Genomic DNA, 26,023 nt, shown 5'->3' with positions numbered 1-26,023 from the left:
CCATTTGGTTGATACTGATGACCTTTATTTCTGTTTAATTAAGGTTTCTTTGTTAGTTGTGGTAGAAATTGGAGTGTTCCCTCTCATTTGTGGCTGGTGGCTGGATATTTGTTCTCTGGTGAGTTGTACCTATTGTCATACAATTTCATTTCAAAGTTTCAAAAAGTCATTAGAAAATATTCCTTTTAAAGAAAAGTATTTGGTGGTTTACTTATTCTTGGAATGAAACATTATTGAATCTTTAGCAGTAATTATATAATACTGTGTATATATCTGAATGTCAGAGTATTTTGATTGGAGTTTTTATAACTGTTGGAGAATTTTGTTACTCATTTTCTCTCCTAAATTTTATACTAATGTTGACCAGTTCTTAAAACCATACTAAATTTTAATAGTTCTTAGTTTTGATTTTTCAAATATATGTAGAAAAGCTGCTCTTGGTTCTGAGGATGGTAGTTATTCTTACTCTTTATTATTTAAAACCTTTTGCGAATGCAGACCTATAATCAATAAATCAAGATCTATATAGTTAAAAAGAATAGTTTTTACTAGTAGAGGGCTGAAAGCTCAGATCAGTTGGTAGAACGCTTGCCTAGGATGCGTGAAATCCTGGGTTCAATCCCCAGCACCACATAAGCTTAAGTGTGATAGCATGTGTTTGTAACCATAGCACTGAAGAGGAAGAGCCAGGAGGGTCAGAACTTCCAGGTTTTCTTCAGCTGCATAGCAAGTTCTAAGCTGGCCTAAGATACATGAGACCCTGTTACAGAAAAGAAATGAACTAGAAAAATTAATTATTTATACTTCTTGATTTTTAATTGCATTATTTATTTTGAGTATTTGCTCATGTAATTCTGAGAGAACAACTTGCAGGAGTGTTCTCTCAATGCCATGTGAGTCCCAGGGATCAAACTCATAACAGCATGGTAACAAGAGCCTTTATCCACTGAGCCACCTTGCCTGCCTACGCTTCAAGATTTTAAAGTACTGTATACTCTTACATAGTTCTGTGGCACTGTGAAATGGCATTAAGAGAACTGAAAACCAAAAACATTGTTGTTACATATATTTGGTGATCTTAATGGTGGAAGTACTACTGTTGCAGGTGTTATGTGGCACAGATCTCTAACTTGTTATGTTTTGGCTTAGGAAATGTTTGATGCTACTCTGAAGGATCGAGAACTGAGCTTTCAGTCGGCTCCAGGAACTACCATGTTTCTGCACTGGCTGGTAGGAATGGTGTATGTGTTCTACTTTGCCTCCTTCATCCTGTTGCTGAGAGAGGTAGGTTCTATAAGGAAGTGCTGGTGTTCTGAATGTTTAGAAGGGCTTTGCTTTGACCAGCAGTGATCCTTTAAAGGCGAAGGTGTTTTCCTCACTAAACCATGTTCTCTACTGTTCTAAGAGGGAGTAACTAATAGTATAGCTTGGTTTGATTACTTTAAATTGATGTTTATGTCAAAAAGTGACAATGTTTTAAAAACAGTCAAGTCTAATTAAAAACCAAAGTTCTTACTTGATATACATCATAGCCTCTGTTGTAAAATCCTAAAATTGGTTGTGATAATAAATTGGCCTTAAACTTCATCCCCAAGAGAGTCCTTGTAGACCACGGCTCAGTGAGGATCCTTTATGATCCAGTTCATTTGCTAGATGGGTACCCTCACAGATCCTGTTCTAACTGGTTTAAAAGTGAGGGAAGATTAGTATTTCCTCAATATACATTTGGAACTCCAGATTCTGTGCTGTGTGCTGCAGTAAAACAAAGGCATGATTCCTGTTCTACTTTGTCCTTGGGAATGAATAAATCCTTTGAACAAATTAGCTACTGAGATGGTGATGGAGGAGAAAGCCTACAAAGCCAGTGGGAATGGAATGTGAATTCATTTCTGCCATACCCTGTGAAATATGTGAGGAGGGTGGGGGTACATTTGAATCCTTCCTCTAAATCAGACAGTGTGCAGTAATATTTATATGTTTTTTACCTCGGTGATCCAGATTTCTTGATAAATTGTTCTTAATTCGTGTTTTCCAGCTTACAATTAAAAGCATCAGAGGCCATAACAAGCACAGGAATTTCTGGCTAAGGAACTTGTTCCATAGCAGTTGTAAATTCTTTAGGACCATATTTTTCTGTTTATGTTCATATGCATAGCATAAGGATGTTATTGAGTATCACACTTTAAATATATTTGCAGGTACTTCGACCTGGTGTCTTATGGTTTCTAAGGAATTTGAATGATCCAGATTTTAATCCAGTACAGGAAATGATCCACTTGCCCATTTACAGGCATCTCCGAAGATTTATTTTGTCAGTGGTAAGCAGGTCTTTTCTTTTTCCTTCCCTTCTCCCCTCCCCCCCTTCCCTTCCTTCCTATTTCATACAGTGTTTTTGTTTGTATTCTTTTAGATTGGGAGGGCAGGGAAGCATACTGACTGTACTTACCTAAGCCTGTGGAATGTACTTACCAAGTCGTTTGCTTGACTCACAGTGGGTTGTGCCTGTTTCTTACTGCAGATTGTCTTTGGTTCCATTGTACTTCTGATGCTCTGGCTTCCTATACGTATAATTAAGAGTCTGCTGCCTAATTTTCTTCCCTACAATGTCATGCTCTACAGGTAAGGATTTTGTTGTTATTTTGGTGGTTTTGGGGATTGAACTCAGTACTAGTATGTTAAGCAAGTACCATACCATTGAGTGGCATCCCCAACCCTGTAAATACATTTGTAAAACTTAGACAAGCTGTAAGGATGTATGGGAACTTAATGTTTAAATCACATTAAGTATTTTATGTAATAGTTTCATTTTACCATGAATAGTCTCAGTCATATCTGTTAGTAGTTACATTTTCAAAGGAAGACTTATTTTTGCATTAGTTTCAGTAGCTTCATTACCCATAGTTCTCCTCAACCTGTGGGGAATGCGATTGCTTCCTCAAATTTACTTCTGTCCTTTTAAGTCTTGGCAGTTCCAAGTCCTTAGGACTTGCACTAAACCAACTCATTCATAGCTCAGTAGCTTAGTTTCCGTCTCCCTTTGTTCTCCATTTATATCCCACCCTCATCCTTGCTGTCTCTTAATTTTCTGAGTTTGGTTGTAACTGATAGACTGAGGCGACAGTTGAGGAAAGCCTTGAAGGGAGGTGAGAAAGGGGTGCTGAGACATGTGGATCCCTTGAGACTGATTCGGGTGGGCACAGCAGCATCCAGGTCTGTTTGACAGGCTAGTTGGCTAAAAAGGAGATAGCAAAGTGGTTGGCTGTGAAGTCGGAGAAGTCCTTGAAAGCCAGCTCTTTGAGTGTTGGAGGCTGCAGTAAACACTTTGACTATGAGGCTTACTCTGGCTCCTGAATTCTAAGAGAGTGAGAATAATCAGGTTAGAAGCAGGAGGAGAGCCAGGAGATAGTGTGATGATCCTAGTGGAGATGGAGAGGGTATAGATGAAGGAGGTAGCAATGGGATCTAAGAAGCAGTTAGTTTATAATACCGCTAGGAGTCAAAGGAGGTTAGCAGCGTGGATGGGAGGTGTAAAGAAGGGAGTCAGAAACCAGTTCTGTTCTTAGCATGGGTAAGTTTGGACTTAGTGTATTGAGGGGTAGGTGACAGTGGGAAGAGATCAGGGGTTTTGTGGGTGCTTGTTCTAAGTGTGATGATGCACATCGGCGTGGAGCACTGAGTTCCATGGTTGATACACAAGTCTGGAGTAGGAAGAAATGTCAGTAGCAGATGAAGGTGGTATTGAAGCCATGAGAGTCACAGTCACACAATCAATAAGCATAGTTGAGAAAGAGGATAGAACTGGGACCCTCAGGACCCTCATACTTTTTGACTGGGAAAGCAAAGGAGAAACAGCTGGTTTGGAAGCTGTTGAGGGAGATATTAGGAGGAAGGGTGAGCAGCTCTAACATGCTGCTCTCACAGTGCAACTGAGCACTGTGGCATGGCCATTGGTGGACACCAAGGGACCAAGAACAGCTTCAAGGGAGTTTGGGATGGCAGCCTCACTGACTTGAAGAGAGAGTGAGAGAAAGGCAATAAATCAAGACAATGGGTTCATTTGGCTTGCAGATTTGTTTAATCTGATTAGATGTTTTATAAGTTATAATGGAAATAGAACTCATGTTGTAAATCTGTGACTGTTGTAGTGATGCTCCGGTGAGTGAGCTGTCCCTTGAGCTGCTCCTACTGCAGGTCGTCTTGCCAGCATTGCTAGAACAGGGGCACACGAGGCAGTGGTTGAAGGGGCTTGTGCGTGCGTGGACTGTTACTGCTGGATATTTACTGTGAGTATGGCAGCTGACTCCCTGGTTGTCTATGTCGTCTGTGCTATAACTTTTTCCCCCTTTTTTTGATACTGGGGATTGAAGGACCTCATATGTACTATACAAATGCTATGCCACCGAGTGACATCTCCAACCCCATGTTTCATTTTAATTTTGAGACAGTCTTGGCCAAGCTATAGCCCTAGAGTCCTCATGCCCCAGTGCTCAGAGTATAGGCATGTACTACCTTGGCCTGTCTTGTTTTATAACCTTTTTGAAAGAAGTGTGATCTGTAAAAAGTAGTTTTAGAGGTTAGAGATATGGCTCAGCTGTAAGAATTCTTGCTATTCTGCCAGAGAACCTAGTTCCTTTCCCAGGACTAATGTCAGGCCACTCACCACTGTCTGTGAGTCCAACTCTGGGTATCTGACACCTTTTCTGGCTCTGGGGGCACCTACACACATGTGGCATAGATACACACATGCACACATATAAATAAAAACTCTTAGAAAACCCTAGGTTTAATAAATAGTTGAGTACTGTCTGCAGGCTGCCCTTTCAGAGAGGGTGTATGCACACTGGCCCCTCTTGTGCAGGCTCCCTGCTGCACCTTCTTTTGTACTGTCAGATGTGACAAACAAAGGGTATTGGGGCCAGGTCAGACTACACTGTGAGCTTATGTAGGAATGTGACAGTTCCATCAGTACACATATGCAGTACATTTGAAGACAAACTGACTTACCAGGTAGTTTTCTAAGGTTTGATTTCTTGTTTGTCACTTAGTTACTTTTCGCATTGCTGTGATAAAATAGCCAACAGAAGCAGCTGAAGGGAGTGTTTGCTTTGGCTTACATTTTGAGGGTAGAGTCGGTTGTGGTCCCGGGGGAAGTTTTGGCAGCAGGAGCTTGAGGCATCTGCTCCCATTACATTTGCATTGAGGAAGCAGAGAGAGAGCGAGAGAGATGCTGGCCCACAGCTAGCTTTCCTAGTTTATTCTGCTCAGGGTCTTTGGCCTGCCTAGTGAACGGTATCACTCACTTTTGGATGGGTCTTTCCACCTTAGCCTAAGTTAGACACTCTCATTGGCATTCCAGAGGTCTGTCTCCTAGGTTCTGTCTTAGATTTCCATTGTTGTACTAAAACACCATGACCAAAAGCAACTTTGGGAGGAGAGGATTTATTTCATCCTATACTTCAGGTAGCAGTCCATCACCAAGAGAAGTCAGGTCAAGAACTCAAGGAACCTGTAGGCAGGAAGGATGCAGAAGCCATAAAGAAATGCTGTTTATTGGCTTGATTCTTAGGCTTTATCATACTGTTTCTTATATCCCACCCCACCCCCAAACCATCTGCCCAGGGATGGCACCCACTCCCCGTGGGATGGGCCTTCCCACATCAATCACTAATCAAGAAAATGACTTGATTATATAGGCTTACCCACAGGCCAGTCTGCTGGGGGCGTATTCTTCATTTATTGTGTTCCCTCTTCCCAGATGACTGTAGCTTGTGTCAAGTTGACATAAAACTGGCTAGCACTGTGATTCTAGATTTTGTCAGGTTGATGATGAGGGTTAACTCCCATAGCCATTTGTTTTTTTGAGTCCATAAGATAGGGGAGTTTCTGTGAAATATTTGGCATACTGTGGTAAATTACCGTGTGATGTAGACTTGGTTATATTTGATTAAACACCCCTCTTCTCGTCTGAATTGATCTGTAGTTTATACAGGAGACACAGTAGTCCTTAGGGAAGAAGAAGAAGGTTTTCACTCTGTGCAGCCTGATGCCAGCTGTCTGTGCTTTCCTCTAAATCACTGACTTCTTCCCAGATGCTGGGTGAAGAACAAAATAGGTTGCGTTTGTGGAGTGTCCCACAAGCTAGCTAACGCAGTTGAAGCAGACACCAGCATATTTAGTCTAGATAGCAGGAATAATGCTCTATGTAGAATCCACATACACGATTTCTACCCTTTAAGAAAATACATCATGATTGTCTTTGTCACTTTGACCTGAAATGAGACCAGTGTAACTAACTGGTAACTTTTGTGTAGGGACCTTCATTCCTACTTACTGGGAGACCAGGAGGAAAACGAGAACAGTGCAAATCAGCAGGCCAACAATAACCAGCCTGCTCGAAACAACAATGCTGTTCCTGCTGGGGAGGGTCTGCATGCAGCCCACCAAGCCATACTCCAGCAGGGAGGCCCTGTTGGCTTTCAGCCTTACCGTCGGCCTTTCAATTTCCCACTCAGGGTAAGTCTGTACAGCCTGACTTGTGTAAATCAGTCTTTACTTTGAATTTTCTGTTGAGAATTAATGCTGTTAAAATTGATGCTTTGTAGCTATGTCTTACCATTCATGGAAACAAACCTGTTTTATTACTCATTATGCAGTGTAGATGTTCAAAGTAAGTTTATCAGATTTTGGAGATGGATACTGTGTGGAATTAGGATTCCATGGACTTTAAGATCTCTTGTTTGAGAAAAAAAGATTGTAAATTAGAAGCTAGCATGATGGATAACATTATACTGTGTGGCAGGAACTGTAATGACATGTAAGTGTTCACCTCGGATTTCATCTCTACTTAACAGCTATCGGAACAGAACTGTGTCCCTCAGTAGGGCAAAGAACCATGAAGTAAAATACATTGAGTGTGGAGTAGTGCGCGTATGGCCATCTCTCCTCTATGCATGCCATCTCCTAAGTATATTCAGTTATCTGTAGTTCCAAGCTCACCATATCTAGTGTATAGTTAAAAACCTGGCATATGCCAGATGTTGGTAGCTAATGAAACTGGAGACCAGCTTGGCTAAAAATATGCCTGTTTTTCATGGTCTTGAAGCTAGGAATCACTCTGTGATTCAGAATCTTGGCAGAAATTTATCCTGATGACTAGTGCCATTTACATGCAGTTCATTATATTTCAAATCCCCGTTTATTATGGTTTGAGGTTGTGAGTCTGATCATTTTGAAACTTGAATAGATTTAAAAAAAAAAAAAACCCTCTCATTCCCAGTTCTTTTTCTGTAAAAATAGTCATCATTTTTCTCTTACCTGTGGGTTGTATGTAGCCATTGTTTACACGCCTTGAGTGTCTGTGATATTTTTGATTCGTGTTAGGGCTATAGAGATCATGCATGTAGTCTTTTCCCTGAAACCACTTTCAGTCTACTTTGGGAGATTAAAAAACAAAACCAAACCGTAGCAGATTTGGGTTCTCACTACTTTTGGTTTGTAGCACAAGTGCATGGAGATCTTCATGGAGGAGGTGGTTGCTCGGCTGTCTTTAATGCTGACAGGGCAAGCAGATTAAGAAATGGAAAGTAGGAAGGCCATTCCAGGCAAAGGCCAGGAGGGGGTACATGGGACTTGGTAAGCTCGGAACTGCAGGTAACTGAATGTAATGGGGCCGTTTGCAGAGGATAGATGAGGGACAATGGAAGCTGTGGCAGACAGGGCTCTTGGATAAGCAGCAGCTGCGTGGAGAGTCCTGAACATCATGCGTACACATCTATTCTGAAGCAACAACTTATTCTAGAAAATGTTGCTTATAATGGTGAAGGAAACTGGAAGGTATTTCTTCAGTTCCCTTTATATGAGAATCCTAAAAGCAGACCTCATAGTTAATACCCGTTTCACTTAACTGTGGTTTTCACTCAGCCCTCTTGCTGAGTGAGGGGCGGTGGGGGATGGGAGGGAGGCCATCAGAGACAGAATCACTAAGGCTTTTGAGGCAGGCAAAGCTGTAGTGTTAATTGAGTTTTTTCTCATCAAGAACACTGCCCTCTGATCTTGGGGAAGGTCTACCTGGTAAGGTAGAAATTGAGCTGCAATGCTGTCTTGCAGGCCAGGAAAAAGGGGTTCCTCTTCTCTGTGTGCTATTGTTCTGTTGTTACTTCCCAGCACATTAGCCACTGGCTATGTGTATTTATTTATAGATAAAATTAATGAAAATAAAATTTAAAATTCTAACATTACACAACATTGTTCATATGTCAGAAGCTCAATAGCCACATGTGACCAGTGACTTTTGTGTTGGACAGTGCAAAACTAGATGTTTCTATCACCACACAGAACATCTAATTGAATAGCATTGTTACTGAGTTGAGAAGGTTGGATATTTTAAAATTGTTATACTAAATTTTGGGTGAGTTTGTTTTGCTGAGTATAATAAATATGTTTGCTTCTTTCTTGTGGGTATATCTGATTGTGTGAAAACACTTATTTTCCACAGGCTGTCTCCCTATCCTGATAACATAAGTGCAAGCTCTCTCCCTCCCCTGAAAGTACAGGTGTAGGTTCCCTCCCTCCCCTGAAAGCACAGGTGCAGGCTTTCTTTCCTCCCCTGAAAGCTCAGGTGCTGGCTTTCTTCCCTCCCCTGAAAGTAGAGGTGCAGGCTCTTTCTCCCCCCTGAAAGCACAGATGCGGGCTGTTTTCTACTTCCCTAAAAGCATAGGTGCAGGCTGCCTCCCTCCCCTAAAAGCACAGGTGCAGGCTGTCTCCCTCCCCTGAAAGCACAGGTGCAGGCTGCCTCCCTCCCCTAAAAGCACAGGTGCAGGCTGCCTCCCTCCCCTAAAAGCACAGGTGCAGGCTGTCTCCCTCCCCTGAAAGCACAGGTGCAGGCTTTCTTCCCTCCCCTGAAAGCACAGTTGTAGGCTGTTTCCCTTCCCTGAAAGCACAGTGTAGGCTGTCTCCCTCCCCTCTTTCTCTCCTCAGTGCTGGTGTTCCAGGCACATGTCCCTGTGCCCAGGGGCAGGCTTTTACAGTGAGAGTGTTACTTGGACTCTTGGAGTGTCAGAGTACACTGAGAACATGTGAACCACTTGCGAACTGTTTTTCTTGCAGATATTTCTGCTGATTGTCTTCATGTGCATAACATTACTAATTGCCAGCCTCATCTGCCTTACTTTACCAGGTATGAATTTATCCCAGCATTCAGCTGTTCAATGTTAAGATTCTTTTCTCAAAACAGGCTATATCTTATGGAGAAGAGATTTGTCATCAAATAGAAACTGGAAATAGTTATAATGTTTGGTTCACAGGCTATTGATCCCTTAAGAGTATTTCATCCTGTTGCGATCTGTAGATCATAAGTTCACCAGTTCCAGAAACAGTTATGGGTTTCCCCAGAGCATGGCACTACAGGTTCTCAGTTTTCATGGTGGATCACACTATGAATTTTCAAAGTCATTTGTAAGATTTAAGACATTTTACAGTCAGTATATAAAGAACTTTATAAAGTTAGACTGTTTCCTCAAATCTGCAATTTACAAATATTGATCTTCTCTGGTATTGACTTTGCTCCAAGTTTCAACCAAATAATATTTCTTCATCTAACAAGTAAGCTGCTCTGGTTGGATACAGTAGTTTGCTGTCCTCTCCATTGTTCAGCCCTCAGTGGGATGGAGTATAAAAAGCCAGTGACAAATGAGAGTAGCTTGTCAAGTTGTCTATGTCCAATGAAGACATTCCAAATCATGCTGATAGTTGTTAACCATTAAATGGTGTATTGAGTAATTCTTGATTATGATACTAACTCAATAATTTTATACATCAAATTTGTATTAAAATTTGTCCCACAAGTTGTTATAAGGCTGAGAAAGAACAACTAGGGACATTAAAATTAAAGTGATGTTTCTTAAAAATTTTTTTATTTGAAGAAATTGTGATTTTTACCTTCATTTGGTTAAAAATGAAGTTTTTTGTTTCTATGTGGAGACTTTAAAAAAATTTATTGATTCTTTGAGAATGCTATTTTATTTTGGTTTTTCAAGACAGGGTTACTCTGGGTAGCTCTAGCTGTCCTGGAGCTTGTTCTGTAGACCAGACTGGCCTTTGCCTCCTGAGTGCTGGGATTAAAAGCATGTGCCACCACCACCCAGCACTACAGTGTTCAACCAATCAGGAACCACTGCCCTTAAAGAAACCAGAGTTCTTCCCTAGTAGCCATCAGCTGTTCCTTAGTTAAGGGGGGGTCAGGGCTTATGAACTCCTTCTACTCCATGCTAGAAGTGGCTTGACTTGATTTTGTTGAGATCATGTGCCAGCAAACAAAGCCGCTGTGAGTTTGAGTGTAGTGGTCCTGTTTTGCTGTGTTTGGTGTTTTCTAGTCCCTCTTTCTCAATGATCTTTGAGCCGTGGGAAATGGGGATGTGTATGATACAGATATCCTCTAGGCCAACTCTCTACGTGAAGACTTATGTAAGACCTTGTAAGACTTGAAGCTTCCTTGTCTTTCTACATCATAGCTGGCTAACTACCTAGCTACAGTGTGAACACAGATGTAGTTTTTATGTTTCATTCTCATATTTTTAGCCAGTATTTTAAAAATCAGTAGACAAAACTGTTTTTTTCTCCATTTTTTAATTTAAATTAGAAACAAGATTGTTTTAAATGTCAATCCCAGTTCCCTCTGACTCCCCTCCTCCTCTGTATCTCCCCCCCCTCCACTAACACCCTATCTATCCCATACCCTTTCTGCTTCCCAGGGAGGGTGAGGCCTTACATAGGGGGTCTTCGGAGTCTGCTATATCCTTTGGGATAGGGCCTAGGCCCTCCCCTGTGTGTTTAGGCTCAAGGAGTGTCCCTCTATGTGGAATGGGCTCCCAAAGTTTTAGGGATAAGTAATGATCCACTACAAGAAGCCCCATAGATTTCTGAGGCCTCCCCACTGACACCCATAGAAGAAACTGGTTTTTATGTTTGAATTTAATACTGTTATTTAAACATTTCCCTTTAATCTAATCCTACATGGTAGAAGGAGTAGTTTTAGTTCATTACAGAAGAGCTTTGACAGGGTGCACAGTTGAGGCTAATGGAACCTTGTTTCTTCCCGTAGGTTGCCTTCCTTAGGCACAACTTCACTGGTGGTCTGTAATCTATCCCAGTCTTCTCAGAAGTAGAGAGAGTGGAGGAGGGGAACAGAAGGAAGAGAGAGGGGGTAGAAATTGACTGTTATACGTAAAACTAATAAAAACATTTCAAAGACAGACCCTAGAGTAGAAACTTATGTAGAGCACTAAACACTTTTGCAGGGTGTCAGTGGTGATTTTGGTGTCTTGGGATTAATACACATGTTTACTTATTTTATAAAACAAGTATATTCATCCTCCTTTTTTTTTTTTGCTGTGAGTTGAACCTCAGGGCTAGTGAATGCATGATTGTATTCCCAGTACAGTGTTTGTCTTTGAAAGAGCCATTTCCATATTCACACTATTTTGAGAGTTGATAAAAAAAATCTATTCTTATTATGGTTATAGCTTGTGGTGTTTGACTGTTGAGCTAGCTTAGTTTGACTAGGAGGTAGTATGCAGGTCATCAGGCAAAAACATGAGCTTTATCATATAGACATATATTCAGGTCTCTCTTCTACCTGAATGTGGCTGAGCCTTGTTGTGTGTGGTGGATGAAGGGTTAACTATTGGAGAATGAACGAGATGACAGGTGGGAAATTCTCAGCACACTGACCAGCTCTGTTTAGTATTCAGACAGCATTAGGAAGGCAGTCTATAATAGAACACTAGAGATTTGAGTCATCTCTCAAGCCTTATTGAGAATCAGTTATGTATGGAAAGTTAAAAAATTCTATAACTGATATGCTTCAGCAGTTAACTGTGTGGCTGGACCATAGAGTTTATTCCCAACATTCTTCGCTGTGCTTATGACTCAGCAGTCAGGAAGCTGAAGCAGGAAGATTGCTTTTGAGTTTGAGAACACCTCTGACTGTAGTGTCAAGCCCTGTCTCAAACGAAAGACAAAGAAAAAAACTTAACAGCCTTTTGGAAGATCTCAAGTCTGTGTCTTGTTTTATTTTGGTGTTGATTTTTTAAATGAATGTTTATATGGTATTCCTTGATGCTGCATTTTGAAATGTTATTGTACCTACTCTGTTATTTTGAAAAGCTAAGATTTCTGTGCAAATGAATGGATCATTTGGAAGAGAATTAGCTTAAATTGTTTGCAGGGTTCCTAGATAAAGTGTTGACGGCACAAATAATAGAAAATTTCTACCTTTATCCTATTAGCATACTAATTTCAGTTGGTAATAAAAATAATGAAAGCATCAGTGCTCATAACTTCCCAGGCTAGGAGAAATTAGTAACTGGCATGACACATCAGGGCGCATATTCTGGGAGAATCAGCTAGCTCATTGACTTTATTTGGGGTATTTCTAAATCAAACAGTTCATTTTTCTAGAGAATTGTTTTTGTTTATTATGATGTGAAAATATTTATAAAATGTCAAGATTACAGTTCTCTTTACCTAGCCACATGTCTCATTTGTCAGCTTTTCTATTTTCAGTATTTGCTGGCCGTTGGTTAATGTCATTTTGGACGGGGACCGCCAAAATCCATGAGCTGTACACAGCTGCTTGTGGTCTGTATGTATGTTGGCTAACCATAAGGGCGGTGACGGTGCTGGTAGCCTGGATGCCCCAGGGACGCAGAGTGATTTTCCAGAAGGTGAAAGAGTGGTCCCTCATGGTAGGTTTCTGTAATAAGATATATTGGTCCTATCTGATGACAGTAAATACTCTAACAGCTGCTTCTCATTTATCTTCTCTTGGGTCACTGGTTTTCAGAAGAGTTTATTTTTTTATCAGAAGGAATACTCCTTTAAGATAGTAACCTTCCATTTCACTTAAACCACAGTTCTATACCGAGATGCACATGAGTTAACAGAAGAATGTGTTGCTAAGTAATCTCATGAAATCATTAACAGTTACAGAAAGTGCTTTTGGAGATGAGAATGCATAAGTAATGGAAGTCATTCTCAAAACCCTGATTTCACACAGAGTCAAAGACAGTTAGATCCTTATCTGTTGCCTGGGCTGGTGAATATGGAGGGCACTTCTTTGCCTAGTCATTGGGTCATCAGCTCTGATTTCTGTATCTGTGTTTATATGTTGCTTTCTCTTAGAGTGTGTACATTTATGTTTATGCTGAATCCCTTTTTAATGTTTTATAATTTCACTTATTATTTGCACATACTATTTGACACCACATGTTAACTCAGTAATACCTGTGTATATGAGGTATATTCTAATTAGAATAGCATATTTCACTTTTCGATCATTGTACAATTACTGTATGTTGATAAAGTCCATGTGTGTAGTGAGAGATTTATTGTACATGATGAGTGGACAGAGTTGATTGCTACTTAGTCCTTAGGGTAATGAGCAACTTACAATATTTAATACAGAGACCAGCTAATTTATTTGGTAGTCTATCATATCTTCACAAATTCCATGTAAAGAGGTAGTATGTATTCTACCAATACCATGTTTGGTCATATATTAGAATAGTTGTATCCACTGAAGCCAGAAGGTTAAAGGTTACTTTAAGACTGATCTCATTGTAAGTATTTTGTAGTTCCTTTTACTTTTATCAATTTTTTCTTATTTTTCTACTTAATCCAAATTCTAAAACTGCATTGTGAATACACCAGCTGTAGTTGCTAATGTATTGACCAGATAGGCTAATGTATTGACCAGATAGACATCATTTCTTCGTCAGAAAATCATACTGTTCTAATGTGGTCAGTCTGATTGGCTTGATGCAGTACTTGAACTAGAGTTAGGATGAACCACCACTTTCCCTGAGAGCTCTCAGATCCACTTACGAGTTAGGTAGCTGTTGGATCGGTGTTTTGGCAAATCGGTAGGTTTTGCAGGTAGACAGAAGTACTGAGAAGGATATTTTGAGGAAAGCATCACAGTTACCTTGCTAATTATATATATAGTAAATGAAAGTTTTGGGAAAAATCTGTTTCATAGCAACAATCCATAGTAGTAATAGGTTTCGTTGCAGCTAGAGCTCTGCATTCATGCATTCTAGCAAGTTTACTTGATGGGTTTGGGGATGACTAGACTGATACTCTCTTCCCTAACAAGCTGGAGGACCCAGATTCATTCCTCAGGACCCACATAACATGCTGAGTGTGATGATGTGTTCTTGTAATCAGTGATGAAGGGGCAGAAACAGGAGACTTGCTGGCTGAGCAGCCTAGCCTAATTGGTGAGTTCTGCGCCAGTGAGACACTCTTTCTTAAAGGAGGGCGATGACATTTGAGATTATCCTCTGACATCCATTTGCATATGTGTACATGGCATGCAGATTCACAAAGCACATGTCCATATATGCATTAAAAAAGAAACTCCACTGAAATATCTAACATGAAAATGTATGTATATGTTGCTTAAAATAAAATTGTTGCCCCATTGGGCATCAGGCTAAAGAGGAAACAGCCTGACGGTAGACTAGACTTTGTCTGGACTGAATCTCTATAGTGATTGGATGTCCATTTCCTACTAGATAATGAAGACTCTGATAGTTGCTGTGCTGCTGGCTGGGGTTGTCCCACTGCTCCTGGGCCTCCTGTTTGAGCTGGTGATTGTAGCTCCTCTGAGGGTCCCTCTTGACCAGACTCCCCTCTTCTACCCTTGGCAGGTACATGTGTCTTATCTTTGTGATTGCTGCTAATGATTTGTGACCAAAAAAAAAAATCTTTGATTATTTTAGTTCACTTTATTCAGTTGGTTTAGGAAGATTGTTTTTCAGTTCTAGGAACCCTTGTTGTTGAAAGAATGTCCTTTGCTCTTGCTTTTAAAATGTAAATGCCACATAAATCCCTTTCTCAGAATACTTTATGGATTAAAATGTTGCTCTTCACTGAGCTTGCTGTCTAGGACTCATGTGGAAGAACTGATCCACACATATGATATGGGATGCACTTTTTCCCTGTCTCCCTAAAATAAAGAATGAAATTAAGAAAAAAATGTAAGGTTGTATTTCATGCTGTTGTGAGGATTTGCAGTTCTAAGCAGGGACTAGTGCTTGTAGGGTTTGATGTACATTGTTTAAAATGTCTTGGTGGGATGGGAGGGGCAGGGTAGTCACTAGCTAGCTGAAGGGGAGAGGGTGGAGGCAGGTACCATGGAGACCTTGGTTTCGGTGGTGCTGGGAATGGGAAACAGTCCATGTCTATCTCGTACAGTTCAGGAAAACCACAAATACCTGAGCTTTCAAGCCTTTGAAGTAATTTCTTAGGCCCAAAATGTCTTATTACAACATAAGCTAGCTCAGTCCATACCAATAACACAGGACAAGCAACAAACACGGTTGATAAAATGATAATGTCCTTTTATTTGTTACTGGGGTCTCATTAATGCCCAGAATTTCTATATTTTCTCAAGAAAATAATGTAGGTCTCTAAAAGATAATGAGTATTTTATTCAACTTGAACTTTTACATCTTAATCCCCACCCCATGTTTTTTGAGAGTTTTGTACAGTATATTTTGATCATACTCATTCCTTCCCTCCACTCTTCCCAGATTCATTCCTCCTTCCCTGGCTCCCAACTTTGTTCCCTTGGGGAAGATGGATTTTTAATCTATCAAATATGTGCTGCCCATGTATTCGTGGATGTGTGGCCTCCCACACACACCTTTTTTTTTTTTTTTTTTTAGACAGCGTTTTCTCTGTGTAACAGCTCTGGCTGTCCTGGAACTCACTCTGTACAGACTGGCCTTGAACTCATAGAGATCCACCTGCCTCGGCCTCCCTCTCTGGTCAGCATAGAACTTAAAGAAAACTGATTCTTTCCAATAAACTGTTAGCTGTCAGTTGCTGTGCAGCTGCTGTTGTGAAACTGAAGAGCATTGTGTAGGCTTTGTCAGAGTCAGTGAAGATGTGTTAAGTGTTCCTGGTATCCTCTGGTTACAGGACTGGGCACTGGGAGTGCTGCATGCCAAAATCATCGCAGCCATAACTCTGATGGGTCCTCAGTGGTGGTTGAAAACTGTCATCGAACAGGTGAGAAGCCAGTTTCAGAGAGAGATAGTCTGAAATGGGTTGTGATTGTATTTAGCTAATGGAATTTTAGTTTTAATGTTTCTGCTTTTTTGACCTCTTTATTTTCATTAATGTGCACATACAGTTTTTTTTTTTTTTTAACTCTGTGTGTGTGTGTGCGCGCGCGCTCGAGCACGCACACTTTTACTCACTTGGCCAACTTGCTGGCCTTTCTTGTTTTAAAGAGGAGGCTGTTTTTCCTCGTATTATAGCTGTTAAAAATAATTTATGCCTTGAGAATGAGTAACTATTAAATAGCTTTGAATTCCAGCTGATACAATGCTTTTAAAGAAATAGTAAAAAATCTAGGTAGCTGGTAAGCTAAAGAAAAGGGGTTTGAAACTGCAGGCAGCATATTCGGGGAAGAGGGGAAACTGATAGATAAAGGACTAGTTAATAGCTCATGGCAGCCACTGCCTTCCTGCATTTGCAGCACTTGAGATGTGAAAGACAGGAGGATCCCGTGCCCTAGGTCATCCTCAGTTATGTAGCAAGTTCAGGGACAGCCATGGTCACACGAGACCCAATTTTAAAAAGAGTGCATAATAAGGTTTATCAGTGTTGGTTTCTGTGATCCTTTCTAGGCCTGTAAAGATTCAAGTTGTTTCTAGCTAACATTTGCCCTCTTAGTAGTCTTAGGAGGGTGAACCACCGTTGTACCTGCTTTTATCTAAAGAGAGAGGAAGGATCAAGTGCTTCCTGCAAGTGCTGCTCCCAGTTGCCTCCTGCTTAAATCCATGCTCATGCCAAGGATGTTGAGGCCCTTTAATGCTTATTCTGGTTTCACACATCATGGTGGCTTTTTGCCAGTCACCCATAACTCACTTGAAGGTTAGCCAGTAAACTAAATACCTACAGCTTTGTCTAAAGTGGAGGCGGAGCTGATCCTTGTCATTTTTCCACTGCAGACGTTCTGATGCAACTTTGCAATTCATACTTATAAGCCTGTACCAGATAAAAAGTTACTACTCGCATAACAGGGTAGGGTTGCTTAGGAATAAATACCCTGATTACTTAGTGTGTAGGATGTTGTGGTATTAGGAAGCTGTCAGATAACCTGGCTGTCACGGTACTAACCTTGAAAAGAGTAGATTCTGCTTTTGAGTGCTAATCAGCAGGAAGTACAGTAAGTCACTTGAAAAGGGTTTCTACTCACATCAACCAAGTAGAGCCTTTAGTACTTGTTCTTTAAACTTTAGCTACTAGGAAATGTACTCAAGGACAGCCCAGCTTTCTTATTCTTAGGAGATTGCCAGACCGATGAGTCTTACAGGTCTGCAGCAGTTAAGACCCATCTCTTCCTGATATAAAGAAAGTAAAGGCAGTAGTTCTCTCTGCCCCATCTCCTGCCACCATGGGGAAATCATTGGAAGTAGTCCTGGACCCTCAAGCTGTTGATTCTTAGACTAGGAGTGGGGCCAGGAAACAGTTCATCAGAAAGCCAGTGTGTGAGTTGGTGTGTGTGCTGTGGCAGTACATCCCTTCAGATAGAAGTAAGAGCCTGTCCCCTGGAATGTTGAAACTCCGACCTCTGCAAAGATGTCTGGAAATGGGGTTCATTTGCAGCTGTTGTTGTTTATGGGGTCCCTTTGTCTGTTGCATTTTAGAGTGGGGGGTGTGGGACAAGGGGGCAGAAGATGAGAAACAGTAATGAAGGCTGACTGAGAAGCACTGTGGTGCCTGCTCCTTAGTGATGGTGCATGTGGCTTGCTTTGATGGGAGGTGGACCGTGTATCTAGAAGCTTGATCCTGTTTGTTCTTCAGATCTTGGAGTAAGTAAGGGCTTGAGTTAGTCCACATCCTGGCTTCTAAGAAGCTGTGGAGCCAAGAGATAAAACAGTTCTGTTTTATCCCTCTGTCTACAACAGTGTTTTCCATTTTCAAGGTTTCCTACTTTGATCCATTTTTTTTCCCCCTGCAAAACTCCATAGTAGCATTTTTCTAAGATAGTTAGGATTTCCTGGGTGCCACAGCACTCATGTGAAGGCCAGAGGACAAGTTGGGCAAGTCATTTCTCTCCTTCTGTATTGTGGGTTTTGGTAACCGTCACTTGTCACTGTTTCAGGTTTATGCAAATGGCATTCGGAACATCGACCTGCATTATATCATCCGTAAGCTGGCAGCTCCAGTGATCTCCGTGCTCTTACTTTCCCTGTGTGTACCGTATGTCATAGCTTCTGGTGTGGTTCCTTTATTAGGTGGGTAATGCTTATCTTAGAACACTAAAAAAAATACTAACATACATAAGCTAGTTTGTTGCCATTTTGGCTGTTTGGAATAGCCAGCCTACTGGCTTTTTTATATTATGTTTATTAAGATATATTACCGTTTTCCCATTAACATGTAGACTTCAGAATTACTATTTGAAGCCTGGCAGTGGCAGCACCCGCCTTTAATCCCAGCACTCGGGATGCAGAGGCAGGTAGATCTCTGTAATGTTGAGGCCTGCCTGGTCTACAGAGTGAGCTCCAGGACAGCAAGAGCTCATAGTGAGACCCTATCTTGAAACACAGATGTATGCATGTGCACACACAGGTGCACACACACACACACACACACACAATTACTGTTTGATTTCCACACCTATACCTTTTCATATGTGGGTTACAAATATCATTTTGAAGACAAAGGGTAGGTACTTTATAATCCAAGCACTAGGGAGGCCAAAGCTTGAAGATCTTAAGTGTGAGACCAGTTTGCAGTTTGCATTACACATCAAGATCCTGTCTCAATGAAAAAGGAAAAGTAAATTTTATTATACCTCTTGGGAAACTTTTAATAAAAGGGGTAATAGTAGTGAATGAATAATAAAGCACTTATTGGCCCTGTTTTAGCTTTGCATAGCTACTGTTATTATTCTTTAGGGTGTGTGTGTGTGTGTGTTATTCTGAAACAGGGTCTTTCATTGGTGTGTAGTTCACTTATTTGGCAAGGTTGGCTAGCCATTGAACCCCAGGGATCTGTCAGTTTCTGCCTCTGCAGCAATGTTATTACAGGTGTGACCGTCATGCCAAAATTTCCCGTGGGGGTTCACGGGTCAGACCCAGGTCCTTCACTGTCTAGCCTGTCTCCCCACCCAGTCTGTTGTTCTTAGACCTCTTGAAGGTTTTATCAACTCAGTTTAGAGATGAGGACGCTGAAGTCCATAGAGATTGAGCATCTTCCCCAATTGCAGATTTCAAGGAGCGAGAGATTTGAGCAGCGCTGAGCTCCAGCGTGCATGGTCTTTCACCACAGTAGATGAGTGACGTTTAGGGTAAACCACTTGTGAGACTTCTTCGGAGTACATCTCTGCTTTTAAAGCCTTCCTATTCCAAAGGAGAGTGAAAACTCATGAGCTGGAAGTTGAAAAGGAAGTAATTGGGTTTTATAACAATGAATCAACAATGTTTGATTATATACTGTTTGTGATTGTGGGAAGGTGGGGGTCTCAGGTAGTCCAATCTGCACTTTCTGGTAGGTGAGGAGGACCTGGGATTTCTGATCTTCTGCTTCTGTCTCCCTATCGTTGGGATTATATGTTGTTCCCTATGCCTGGATTTATGTAGTGCTGCTGGGTATCCAACCCAGCTGGCCAACCACTGGACCAACTGGCATCCCTAGTCAGATCTTCCATCTTACAGGCACAGGTTTTGTTTGTTGTTTTCAGTGCTGGGAATTGAACTTATGGCCTCACTCAGGCTAGGCAAGTACTCTAACTATGAGCCCTATTCCCTGCTCTATATAAGCACAGTATGTTCAGTTTTTAAATGGTGATATAGCTGAAATAAATAAATGACACACCACCAATTGCTTGTGGAGTCCAGGATGTTTACATTTGATGAAACTTGTGCAGCACCTACCTGCACTCAAGTTACTTCACAGAAGAGAAGCAGATGTTAGTGTGGGGCTCATTGCCTGTGTGTAGTCCTCAAGTCTATCAGAGCATTTGTGAAGCCTCTCTGCTGCACCCAGATCCCTCTTCCTAGGGAAAGGCCAGACCTTATCTTAGTCCACAGGCCCATTAGTCCATTTTCTTTTGCTTTAACAAAATTGTCTTTGTTTGGTTTGCCAGGTGTTACTGCCGAAATGCAGAACTTGGTTCACCGGCGGATTTACCCGTTTTTACTGATGGTTGTTGTATTGATGGGGATACTGTCCTTCCAGGTCCGCCAGTTTAAGCGCCTTTATGAGCACATTAAAAATGACAAGTAAGTCTAGAATTCTGTTCATCTAGCCACTCTTAAGGTGGTGTCCTTTTGTGGGTTTTGTGCTCAATATGACAAATCATATGAGGAAAGTGAGTGGGTGTACTGTGTAGTATTAGCGGGGTTTCCTAACAGACTGAGTGTGTGGAATGTTTATGGCTGGAGAAGAGGGCACCCTGGGAAGGATGGAACCAGGGAGCTTGCAGGCTTCAGAGAAGTCTGAGTCCTGTGCTCTCATCTGTCTTACAAAGACTGTAAGTTTGTAACTGCCTGTGCCTGTTTGCCTGGGAGCCATCATGTCAGTGTTAATAGCACTGCCCTTCATTTGTGCATGCCCTGTTTGAGACACATTCCATAGTCCTCTTCCTTGTTCTGAGCATGCCTGTGAGGAATGTTTTCAAGAAGGAAACAATGTAAGTACTGACAGGCAGAGTGTAAAGGACAGTCCCCCTGCAGGGTTGAAGAGGGAAGATTCTCAGTGCTTAATCACGGCTTGGTAGAGGAGCACTGCAAGTTTTCCTACCTCTTCCCTTTTTCATTCTGGAGACCCCCCCCCCCATGCTTACCCTTTTCAGTCTTCCAGATCTCTGCCCACCTGTATCTTATGTTTTTATTATTTTTTAATCAGCATCATTTTTGTTTCTCTCCCCTGTCCCCTCAGTCGTCCTTTTCTCCCTCCTGTAACCACCTCTCTGCTTTCATGTCACAGAGAGGGAAAGAGGCTTGAGTTCTGGTTCCCACGCTTTATCTTTCATGTCACAGAGAGGGAAAGAGGCTTGAGTTCTGGTTCCTACTCTTTATCTTTCATGTCACAGAGAGGGAAAGAGGCTTGGGTTCCTAGTTCCCACTCTTTATTTTCTAGTTCATGGCCCAGTGCACTCTTCAGCATATGTTATTTGTCTGTGTATGTACCATTTGTAGCTTGATCTATGTGTAGGAGGTACGGAGAGAGAGGGATACGGACTTTAGGGTACAGGAGGGAGGTTGAAAGAGTGGAACATGAGTTCATCAGAATCTTCTGCCATTGAATCATTTTGGGTCTTGAGCAGATTTCCATCACTTAGTCTGTGTAACCTTGTATTTCTTTGCTTTTGCCATGGCACTGCCAACATTCGAGACGTTTTTGATGGCGTGTGTTTGGGTAGGATTCATGTATCTTCTCAGATAGCACCATCGTTGAAGACATTTCTAAAACCTCCATTTCAAAAGGCACTGCGTTGTTGAAAGCAGTGGTGTAAGAAGTGGTTAATGTGAAGAAAAGAGCTAGGCATAAGAAGAGGGATTAAGATACAGAGAAGTGATGGGTGAAACGGTTAGAAGGTGAGCATGAGAGTACAGAGCTAATCGAATTGAGCCTCTCAGCACGCACTTTTTTATCCTCAAAATAATCATGTGACATGGTATTACCACCCTTGTGTCACCGAGAAATAAACTGGGGTCCTAGCCCTCTGTCCCTGAGAGCTCATTGCATTCAGGCTCCACTTTTTTCTAGTCTCAGCATGCACATGGTTGGCTTTCCTGCACCACCCCAGCTCTGTACTGGAGCCTCCAGGGTGCCTCCACATACATGTGCCCAGCCCTGACAGCTCTTGCCCTGCCACTTGGCTTTGTCACCTGCCGTATTCCAGGAGTGGGTTCCCAGGATGTCTCCTTACTCAGCCCTCTTTGCAGCTTCTCCTCTGCCTTGCTAGGGGGTGGGGGATGGTTACCATTGCCTTCTCCCTCTTAACAGTGTGTAAGTTAGCAGCATCTTTCTGTTCATCCACATGATTCAGTCTCACCAGCTACCTTTGACCTTGCTGAAAGCTGCCCTTAATTGCTCCTGAGCATGAGAACCAGAGTTTTTCAGGTCCTGCTGTTTTCATTTCCCAGCCCTTTGTCTGTCACATTTGTAGTCTGCTTCCTAAAATCTGAACACTAAGGTGGCTTATATAGTGTTAACCCTAACAAATTGAAAAAAGAAAATGCCCCTCATCTGTTTGCTGTACCCACCCTGGAGTGTCTGCAGTTCTGAGGCCCTCAAGGTTCCACCACTGCACATCCCGTGCAGTCTCCACTGCTCTGGCACTCTCTTTCCCACAAACCTTGCTCCTCTCTGGCCTGCCTTTTGAAAGGATGCCAGTAAGTGGATCGGAACATAGCCAACAAGGTGTCACTGCTGCCTAGAAGAATGGTGTATGGGTGAGTCCTACAGGAAAGTAACCACCCTGTTTTTGCACTCTAGGTACCTTGTGGGGCAGCGCCTGGTGAACTATGAGCGCAAATCTGGCAAGCAAGGCCCGTCCACACCACCTCCACAGTCGTCCCAAGAATAAAGTGCTTGTCTCAGCTCCTTGACCTTCTCCTTGCCTTTCCGTGTCCTTCTTTGTGGACTCTCACTCTGGAGATTCTCAGCGCTGTTTTTAAGTTAAATGTACTTGACTTGTGTCCTCAGCGTTCAGAGGGCAGCGCATCCGGCTCTGCTGCTCCTCACTGCATCTGCCGACATCACTGCTGTCTGAGATCTGTACATGTGTAAATAGGAGTTCCTCGATGCCCTAAAACCTTGGATTAAACAGAATGTGCATTGTACATCTTTAACAAATGTATATTAATTTATTAAATCTAGTTGTCACTTTATTTTGGACCTGCTGTGATCTCGACAGGAAATGTGCCACAGAGCAGTAGTGCATAGGCAAGACTTTGAGTGACAGCTTGTGGAGCACAGTTTATGGTGTTGCCAGCCATTCTCACCAGATAACTAACTGCATCCTGTTCTTGGCTGGCCAGTCCTTACCAGGAGCCAAATGAGCAGTGGACAGAGTGCCTCACAAACAGTTGTGTTTGGAAGTTATTCCATGTAACACCAAAGCTGTTGTACATTTTCTACTGCCCGATTGTCTTCATGTGTCCGTGTTTGTAATATTGTATAGTATGTTGCGCTAGATGAGGAAATTATTTTTAATTTTGATAATTTAATATTCCTAGTGGTCAGAATCGGGAGTTGGGGTTTTCTGCTTGCTAGGGGCATGTTTATACTTAGAAAGATACACTAGCAATGAAGGCTTTCATTAGTCTCCTCCCTTTCCATACAGCTCTTCCTCCTGTCAGCAGGGGCCAAAGTGTCATGCCAGCTGTGAGAAATCTTAGGGGATAACATCAAATAATACTCATTGTGATGGGTTGGAGGCTAACGTCAGGCTGTGGTGTGGAGCTGTCAGTGTGCTGCAGCTGAGACCCAGTGACTACAGCAGGAACTTGCACAAATAAAAGTAGGTTTTATTTGTTGAAAGGAAGCAGACTGCGCTGGTCTCCTGCTATAGGAAGGAGCTGCATTGAAGGAAGTGCTGTGAGGCCTTAGAGAACTGAACACTCAAGCCTGGTTCCTGTAGCCAAAGTTTGAAGTTTAAAAAGAATAGGATGGTTGGTCCGTCATCCAAATGTTTAATGGTAAAGGTGTATTGTAAGGTTAGTATTAGAAGCGTTCCTAGACTATAAAAGAATTCCACGGAGTATTAAAACCCATAGGTAGAAAGAACTGAATTTTGCTCCCCCCCTTTAAGTACAAAAGCCAAACATAAGCTACCAAAATTAAGAGCAATGTGTTCTGCTTTTGTTTGCTTTTTTTATTCACTAAGTGATAAACAACAGTATATTTAAAACAAAAACAGTGCTTGCCATGGGATCCAGTGTTATTAACACTGTTTGTCACTTTGTAACAGTTCTTTCTCTTGTGTGTAGTGTACAGGCATCCTTCTAGCAAACCCACCTTTACTTACAGACTTAGACCTGTTATAAAGAATTAGCGTTTTAAAATGTGGCGCTACCTGCCATGGATACGTCTGTGAAAAACCTAATCTTTTGGGGAGAAAGATGTCAGTGAATTGGTCATATACCATTATTTATATTTCATTTTTTGAAGACTTTATGGGCCCACTACAAAGTTATTAACCTCCGAAATTCTAAACAAACCTTGTTTTGTTGAAAAAACAATACAGGTTACCAAAATTTGCCCCTATTTTATTGGCAGGAAGCTCTGTGCTCTCTTACTGCAGGGTTTTCAGTTGTGTTTTGTCCTGTGGCTCTCAGTTAGATACATCCTCATAAGATTTTATTGTACATAACAGTTGCTAGGGTGGCATACAGGGTTTATTCACCAATACCCTAAACAATTAAAGCCCTCAGTTCAGGAACTGCGTTTGTGTTTGCTTCCCGTTCTTACAGTGGTTTTAAAGAGCTCTGCATCATTTTGAATTGGACTAACCCAGTCTTCAAGGAAGCTCACTAGGACAGACCTTTGTGCTTTATGACTTGTAATTGGAAGACAAATCACCATTTGGGATTAGTTTTATATGACCAGTTATCAGACAGACAGTTTGAAATGTGTAGTAGTTCATTACTAACAAATTACGGATTGATTTTTAAACTACAAAGTACTAATAGTTGAGATGAAAACTGAAGAAAATGCCAATGTAAAATTCGTGTATGGCTAGCCTTAAAGTTATGTGTTTATAGTTGTGGTCCCCTCACCCTCCAAGCCCATGCCCTCGGGGAAAGAAGGAGGTAGGACATCTCTATTCCAAATGTGAACAAGTGATTTTTACTTCAATATTTGGTTTAATTATTATTCCCCTGAAATCTTAGATTGTCTCCTCACACAAGTAGCAGAGTAACTCCTCTGATGAATTTACCTACTAGGTGTTTCACAGTTGCCCCATTAAAGTATATTCTTAAGTTTAGGTTGAACTGATGAATTTTTAAGACAAACACTAAAGATTCATTTGGACATTTCTACACTGTTGTGTCTGCAGACACAGGACCTGGTGCCCTTATGCAAGAACTCTGGCACTTGTCACGGTGCTACTAAGTAGCTCCTTCCTTTCCTCTCCCGGATGGGGACTTTCCAGCTAGTTACTTCAATGCCTCGATTTTACATGTGATGACGCTCAAAGTTCTTGTTTAAAACAATCCTAGCATCCTAACTGTTCAGTCATTATCTAGGGAAAAGATGAACGCAGAGTACCACTGAAGTGTTACTGAAGACCTCATTTATGAAGGGTTTCTAAGCTCTTTGCTTAAGCTGCCCTGTGTACCCAAACACTTAGTTTGCCCTGTCAGTCAGATGTTTGTTTTCAGCGTATCGCTGCTGTGTCAAATCTTTAAACAGCTGTCATGAGTAAGGGCTTCTTTCAAATACTCTCCAACAATAGCTCTGGCATTAGTATAAAGGTAGACAGTGTACATGGATATGTGTGTTTCCATTCCTGTCTGTTTGTATGAGTGCCTCATTTTGTAATCACGACAGTCCTGTTGTACCTTAGGTGGAGATGAACGACTAAAGTCTGGGAGTGTCTGCTGTAGGAGTGAAATAGAACACTTTGTGATGTGGACATCAGTTTTCTATTGCCGTAAACACCTATACAGATCAATTTTATGTATATATATTCAAAAATGCTCCCTTTTTTATGTGGTCATTTGTTGCCTTCTGAGTTAAGAGAACAGAATTGAATAAAGTGAATGTTAGTTGTAGCCTCTTTTTATTTTTGGCTACCTGTTTTTTTACTTTGACGTAAGATTGCCCTTAATTTACAAAGGTATGATGAGGCTAGGTACCGTGGGATATATGTGTAACCTAGCTATGGCTTGCCTGGGCAACAAGAAGGCCCACCTCAAAACGAATGAATACAATTCAGAAATATCTAGATGTTTATGATTATAAGAGAAACAGCTAAGATTCTATAGTC

At 41.5% G+C, this 26,023-nt stretch overlaps 1 protein-coding gene across 2 annotated transcripts in view; it reads left to right on the top strand.

The window, feature by feature from the left end:
* The window catches only part of Marchf6 (membrane associated ring-CH-type finger 6), a 62,691-nt gene extending 36,883 nt beyond the window's left edge, over nucleotides 1-25,808 (top strand). Inside the window, exons 14-26 of one of the 2 annotated variants that reach the window (XM_027400075.2) lie at nucleotides 44-118; nucleotides 1,150-1,284; nucleotides 2,199-2,318; nucleotides 2,519-2,619; nucleotides 4,146-4,283; nucleotides 6,312-6,513; nucleotides 9,106-9,175; nucleotides 12,562-12,743; nucleotides 14,574-14,708; nucleotides 15,985-16,074; nucleotides 18,179-18,311; nucleotides 20,168-20,303; nucleotides 22,525-25,808. In XM_027400075.2, the coding sequence (XP_027255876.1) occupies nucleotides 44-118; nucleotides 1,150-1,284; nucleotides 2,199-2,318; nucleotides 2,519-2,619; nucleotides 4,146-4,283; nucleotides 6,312-6,513; nucleotides 9,106-9,175; nucleotides 12,562-12,743; nucleotides 14,574-14,708; nucleotides 15,985-16,074; nucleotides 18,179-18,311; nucleotides 20,168-20,303; nucleotides 22,525-22,615 (1,608 nt within the window). In that variant the 3' untranslated portion in view covers nucleotides 22,616-25,808. Of the gene's footprint in view, nucleotides 1-43; nucleotides 119-1,149; nucleotides 1,285-2,198; nucleotides 2,319-2,518; nucleotides 2,620-4,145; nucleotides 4,284-6,311; nucleotides 6,514-9,105; nucleotides 9,176-12,546; nucleotides 12,744-14,573; nucleotides 14,709-15,984; nucleotides 16,075-18,178; nucleotides 18,312-20,167; nucleotides 20,304-22,524 lie in introns of both variants that reach the window. The other variant, XM_027400074.2, reaches the window with a different exon arrangement.
* The last annotated feature ends 215 nt before the right edge of the window (nucleotides 25,809-26,023 follow it).

This window comes from Cricetulus griseus, chromosome 2 (genome assembly GCF_003668045.3).
Source record: "Cricetulus griseus strain 17A/GY chromosome 2, alternate assembly CriGri-PICRH-1.0, whole genome shotgun sequence".
Classification (NCBI taxonomy): Eukaryota; Metazoa; Chordata; class Mammalia; order Rodentia; family Cricetidae; genus Cricetulus; species Cricetulus griseus.
Note: the sequence above shows the minus strand (reverse complement) of the source record. Positions and strands in the feature narration are given on the sequence as shown.